The sequence below is a fragment of the Adiantum capillus-veneris genome, chromosome 10, assembly GCF_014529385.1.
Source record: "Adiantum capillus-veneris isolate H3 chromosome 10, ASM1452938v2, whole genome shotgun sequence".
NCBI lineage: Eukaryota > Viridiplantae > Streptophyta > Polypodiopsida > Polypodiales > Pteridaceae > Adiantum > Adiantum capillus-veneris.
In genome coordinates this window covers 158,127,024-158,133,651 of record NC_140940.1, presented here as the reverse complement: position 1 = coordinate 158,133,651, position 6,628 = coordinate 158,127,024, and the positions used below count along the sequence as shown (strand labels likewise).

General features: G+C 39.2%; 1 protein-coding gene across 1 annotated transcript; it reads left to right on the top strand.

Moving 5' to 3' along the window:
• Positions 1-280: 280 nt before the first annotated feature.
• On the top strand, positions 281-5,947 carry LOC147449941 (uncharacterized). Its single transcript, XM_086522742.1, has 2 exons — positions 281-4,397; positions 5,083-5,947. The coding sequence occupies exons 1-2, from the start codon at positions 4,098-4,100 to the stop codon at positions 5,101-5,103; spliced, it is 321 nt and encodes a 106-aa protein (XP_086378868.1). The 5' UTR covers positions 281-4,097; the 3' UTR covers positions 5,104-5,947.
• Positions 5,948-6,628: the final 681 nt, after the last annotated feature.

Genomic DNA, 6,628 nt, shown 5'->3' with positions numbered 1-6,628 from the left:
CCCTGACTTTCTTGTCCTGATATATACACATAATCACCGGTAGAATGAACTAAAATGTAAATTAGAGGAAGGAAAAGTGAGAGAAAGTCATGCACACAAATCATGTGTCCTAGAATAGAGAAAGGGACATTACCTGAAGCGTCTTGTGCCAATCATAGGACTTCAACCCCTACAATTAAACGCTTCCATCTTTCTTCTCTTTTATGCAAGCTTCCTTTAGTGACCTCATGTATCCTGTTGGTGTGCGAATAGACACAATTGTACCCTTCACTTTGTCCGATTCTTCTTTGGCTAGCATCCATGGTACTTTAAGAAGCACAATCTTTCCATTGGGGGCACGGCCTCGAGTAGTAGAGCTGGGGAGACGTTTCAAGACCCTCAAATCCTCCCTCACTCCCAAAAATGAGTCCTTCTTGCCAACAATGTGGTCGCATAGGGGGTGGGCTACATTATTGAGTATGTGCATGGGATCCAAGAGGTGTTGTATCTTTAATTCCTTCCAGTATGGAAGCCTTAAAAATATGGAATGCCTTGACATACCTTTTGGTGGAGTATTCGGAGCTGCATTGTTGTTGTAGTGCTCGTTCCAAATGGTTGCCCAATTTGCCACCCGAAGCTTTAGAGGTGTCTTTTCATCTGTTGGAGCCTTGTGCTTGATATGATCTTGGGGTAAGAAGCAATGGTTGTTTGGATAGGCTACCTTGGACAAGGCATCCACCTCTTTGTCACCAATGATGGCCCGCAGGTAGGACATGCATTGTGGCATGATGTGGACAACCCTGCATACATATCATATCGTTAGAGAGAATCTTCAATCTAAAGTGAGAGAGAATGGAGAGAGAATGAAAAGGGAGATACCAAAAATCTCTCCAAGCCTAGTATAGTCGTATTCTCCTCACAATGGCTTCTCTCTCCCCCTTTGCAAGTGAGAAATCTACAATAGGGATGCCTCTCCATAACTCCTCCAACTCCTCAAATAGGGGCTCGAGGTAGACATCAATATTTGACACTTTGTAATTCCCTGGCACAAGCAAGGAAAGAATTATATCGCCCTTCTTAATTGTCTCCCATGGTGGAATATTGTAGTTGACGATCACCACATGCCAAGTGCTCCATGAAGTAGACTTAGTGTTGAAGGGGTTGACACTCCTTGGCTAAAAATATCATCGAGGACTCTTTTTCCCTCTTGCATGATTCCATATGCCTTCAAGATGCATGTGTAGGTGATTGCATTTGGAGAGATGCCCTTTCTTTGCATCTGTTGAAAATAGCCTAGAGCTTCATGCCACCTGGACTTTTCCCTGCTGAGCATATCCTAAAATCAATGCACTCCAAAAAACAACACTTCGGACACAAAGCTTGTCAAGGACGTTTTGCTCAAAAAAGTACACACAATGAGGTGTTTCCAAGTGGAAAAGGTCTCCTTGCAGCATTCTGTAAACCAATATTAGACAATCAAAACATGGAGTACTATTTTTCTATGTATGCCACATTTACTTATTGAAAAAATTATTTTTTCCCATTAATGTAGTAATACTTTGAAAAATGGATTGCAACAAGAGTATGAGAAGCATGGTTTTTCTTAGTGTTTAACTCAAAATATATGTAAAAGTTATTTGTGGCACTAGAAATTAAGTGTTCAAAATGGTCATTGTTCAGCTTGAGATGCAATTAGTTTGAAAATTCTTCTTTCACAATCAGATAGTTACAGATGCTAGACTTGCTACATGAGAGTAGAAGCTACTCATTTTGTGTGCATTCATTAAACATGCCATTCCCTCTCACTTTTCTTATTTTGGATGTAAAATTTTTTTCAACATTGTGCATCCATTATGATGGTTTAAAATTTTTGTTTGGATATCATAGAATCGGGGTCTTTGTGGGTCATGGAGTGCTTGTTTTCAATGAAAATATTTTTATCTCACTAAACATTGAACATTATTTGAAGGCACCTTGACCAAAGATACAACATTGGATTTTGATTGACAATTTGAGAAAGTTCAAAATTCACTTCATCATATCCTTTCTCTCTCTTATGCTTTGTATGCCATATTTGCTATGTAGGGGTAGGAGGGGTACGCATCAATTGTGCATGTTACAATTGTGTGAGAATTTATATGCATTAATGAACTTCATTGGGCACAAAAAAATTGGCTTATAAAATCTTTATATAATGGTTTAGTGCTTACCTTAGTTGAAATTTATCTTTCATTAAATGGAAAATTCTTTTTGATATGCATGTGGGATTCACTTTTGAGAGTTACAATTGGACAAAGCATTGATCGAGAACTTTTGTGCATCATAATTTTGGACTTGGAATTGATTGTTGCATTCTTAGTGCTTGATTTAAATAACAAATTCTTGCATAGCATTAATGACCAAGTCCATTTTTTGAAGGGTTAATTGACAAATTTAGGATTGCATTGATCTATGGAGGGTTCAAATTACTCATATTGTTATATGTGGATTTCAAGAGGCATTTCATTTTATCAAAAGTTGAATCTTAACTAGATCATTAGCTTGACCAAGAATAAAAAAAATTCACTCGAGCTAGTTGATTAGCCAACTTTTGATCATGCTTGGGATATTTTAAAATTTCACAATGTTCTTATTTAGAATCATTATCTCTCTTGTTTGTGGTTTGTATGGAGCATGATGTGTGTAACCAAAGGCACTTTTCTCCTCATAGATTTTCTTCCTTTGACAAAACCATGTATTCAAAACTCTGCTATGCCATTGTGAAAATTGTAACATGTTACGGGCTCAATAAGAGTTTCAAGATGTAAAGAATAGGTCAGTTAGTGTACCTAGGTTGCAAATATAATAAGTTGTGGAGCCTCAAAGGTCTTGGGCACCAGACATTACGCATTTTAAATCTTGGCTAAGGTATAAAAGCCAACTTTGTAAAGATTTTATTAAGTTTTGCAGAATAGAAACACAGTGTGAGCTAATGGCACTCACATCTCTCCTTCTCGCACTTCCTATTCCCTTCCCGGTTGTCACATTGCAGTGTGGTCTGTTGCATTGAAACCGCAGGTAAGAGCTCTACGCATTGACGTAAACGTTTCATGGTAGATTGTAGCTTTTGGCATCATCGACACGCGGCTTAATTTCATCATAAGAAGTAATTTAAGCTAGGAAATCACAAAATAAGCATAGGCGGGATATTGGGGCATCATTGCTAGGCATTTAGATGCATTCGGGGTCGAAAGCGACCAGGTAAAAAACTCACTACTATTAATAATCACGATTTTTTCACTTCATCAAAAGTGAGATTTGATACCATAAGCATGTGTGCTTAGGTCTTATATACATGTCCTAGAAGTTTTGTAATATTTGGATGTCATTTGATGCTGTAACGATTATGATATGTTTTTTGATTAAGGATTAGCTTTTGGTGATTTCAGTCATTTGAGTGTAGCTTGAGCTAGATGCGAGTTTTCTATTGTTTTCCAAGAGATTGACAACCTCTTGTAGCCTCTATACATTAGTCAAGTCAACTTTGTTCCATGGATTGACAATTATATTCGTGGTTCTCTCTATGTCTGCAATAAAATAGGAGTGAGGTTAGAAACCCATCCCACAATGGCATAGGGGAGTTTGAAGTTGATTAGCACTTAGGTAAAGATTTGAAAACAATCAACTGAATTCTAGGGTGCAAATAAGGGGTTAGAGCTCTGTATCCTTGTCCATTTTGCATTCAGGGCTATAAGGGGAATTTACGTAAAATTGCAATAGTCGACAAAACAAAGAGGACAATTCACAAATTACACGTGTGTGGGAGAAATTGGTGTTACGATGTCCTAAGCTGGAGGAGCCCAATCGTGTCACAAAAGACAGTGAATGGAACCCTAGAATTAACTTCCCTCTCAAAAATGTGCTTTTTGCACACTTCATGCTTTTATGTGCATCTTTGATTGTTTATTAAAGCTTTATATTGATTATGCCTTTACAATGAAGCTTGCAGAGAGGTCGCTTGACGCTATCTCAAATTTGGAAAGGCTCTTAAATTCAATAGGTTGTCATGGGAGCAACACCTCTATTGTTGCCTAGAAGAACAATGCAAACGCTCAGGAAAAGTGGCCCAACTAGTGTCCATGAGGCGCTTTTTGAAGAGGGTTTGGTCCAAGGAAAGTAGTGCTGCTGTCGAAACATCAACATCTGAAGGTGGATGGGAGTTGTGGAAGGATCTTTGCAAGTATACAACCGACAATGATAGCAATGCAAGTGTTGTGCTTAGCCGACAACATGTTTGGGAGGTATTCAACAAGATGATAAAGATACTACGGCTTGTAAGCACAACCAATGAGCAACAACGAGACTTCCAAAATTTGGTGGTGGAGTTCACAAAAGTGATCGTCATTGCATGGGGTGAATCAAACATTACAAACTATATGGTGAGTGCTTGCTATTTTGACTTGGTAGTATTATGCTTTAGTTTTGATCATCAATGTGTTGTGGCTTTATGGGCAACACATCCTCTATGCCCATGGTGCATACTTTATGAGCGTGCATGGTTTATTGGATCATTGGAGCACGAAAGGTATAGAGAAGTCACACTATCATGCCAGGGGTGTCTACTTCAAGAATACAAGACATGGAGGGGGTTTAGTGTACGCATGCTATCTTTAGGAAATGTTCAATTGGTTTTGTCGTACCACCTTTGGACGTAAAGTGGAGATTTAAATTGCAAGGTCATCGCGCTTGGCAAAAGAAGCTCATCGACTGGCCATGTTTGCTCCTTAGAGCACTGGATATCCTCACAAGGTCCATCACGGCATGCAGTGTGGCGAGCATCAAGGATAGTTAGGGTGGGAAAAGTTTGGGCTAGGAGTTAGTAGATTTATTTAGAATCTCATGATAATGGAAAACTCATTGCACTTGGATGCACATGTTATCCCCTTAATTTGAGTATTACAACATATTTTTTTTGGTCACAACCCTCTCTTTTTTTGGATCGAGTGTTTTCATTGTCTGCTTGCTTACAAAATTTTACAAGTAGATGTTTTGCTCTATGTGTTTGAATAGCTCTCTACTTTCATGTGGTGTTTTAATTCAAAGATTACTTTCTTGTGCTTTTAGCGGCTCTTTTCGACCATGTGAACCCACCCTTATATGGCCACCCTATATTAAGAGGAAAAAACCCCCCGTCACAAACACATAACACTCCCTCCCTCACCAAACACCACAAGCTCTAAGAAGCCCCCCAAAGACACTTTCTAGATGGCAAGGACGAAACAAACTGCAAAGAAGAATCCAACGACCAATGAGGTGCGCACAAGGTAGAAGATGCGTGCAAATTAGCAACCATAAGAGCAAGTTGACCCAGAATGTAGAGAGACGGACACGTCCGATGAGCGTCTGCTGTGGGAAGGGGAGGACTTCCCAGTGGATCATAGGGTGGGCAAAAAGACGTTGCCAGGCCAAATGGGCGCAATGCCATTTGGCCCAGGTTGCCAAACTGTGGTCGGCAAGTCACTGCCCAAGGGAATGGGTTCCATGCCCCAACAATGATGAGTGAAGCAGTGATGATGAAGATTATTATCCGAGTGAAGATTCCCTCGAGCCACCTCCCAAGCACCGCTGCAAGTCAAAATTATACAGGAAGTCACAAAGAGCACGGCCACAAGGAGCTCAAAGGTCCCCACAACGCCCACCTCAAAGAGCTCAACGATTTTGTCAAGCATTTCTTGAAATCCAGCATTACGAATAGATAGAGGACTTCCTTATAAGGAAAGCACCATTCGCACAGACATGTAAGGAAGTTCTACAAAGCTACAACACAAAGCTTTGGATGTCTATAGTTGCCCTTGAATCAATTCAGGAGGCTGAAGAGGCTTATTTGGTCAGTCTCTTTGAGGACATGTGCTTATGTACTTTCCATGCCATCCATGTAACAATCATGGCCAAGGACATATAAGTTGCACATCCCCTAAGGCATGAGTGATACTTTCTGACGTCAAAACCTCTTTTTGTTACTAATAGTTGTATTGGAATCAATTTTTCTTTGGAACCCTTTTACTGGATTCAAGTTTTTTTGGGAACTCAATGTATTTGCACTTTGCGATAAATACAATCACGTCTCTTTTTGTCGCTCTAAGTAAACTTAATGTCTATGTTTGTCTACATTTAATTTATTACATGGTTGAAGGTAAGAGAATTGTACAAAAGGTTCTCGAGATGGCAAGCATATCTTAGATGATGGCAACTAAGGCTAAACAAAATTCTTGACTGGCTTGAAATTGTCCATTAGGTTAAAAAAATTCCTTGCATTTTCCAGAATAGGGCATTATTGGCCAAATTTGTTGGGTCCACAAGGCAGCAAGATTTGGCCTGATAGCGCGCTTGTAGGGCATTTCCTTGCTGCCTTGTGGACGCATCCAATTTGGCATAAATTGCCACATTCAGGGCACCTTTAGTACAAAAATGTAATTTATATGCCAATCTTTTGACAAATTGTTTTCAATATACAAAATCAACATTCAAATTGTTAATACATATCACAAATGATAAAGTTTTTACAAATTTCTTGGTCACTTGATCAAATCAGTAATTTACCTTTGCAAAAGATCATGGATAAGAGAGATAATTTTTATTTGAAAACCTTGTACATATGGCTTAACTATCT

Coding starts and splice junctions, on each gene's coding strand:
- LOC147449941 (XM_086522742.1), top strand. CDS start 4,098: ATGAGGCGCTTTTTGAAGAGGGTTTGGTCCAAGGAAAGTAGTGCTGCT. Junction 4,398..5,082: donor CAAACATTACAAACTATATG/GTGAGTGCTTGC, acceptor TTGTGCTTTTAG/CGGCTCTTTTCGACCATGTG.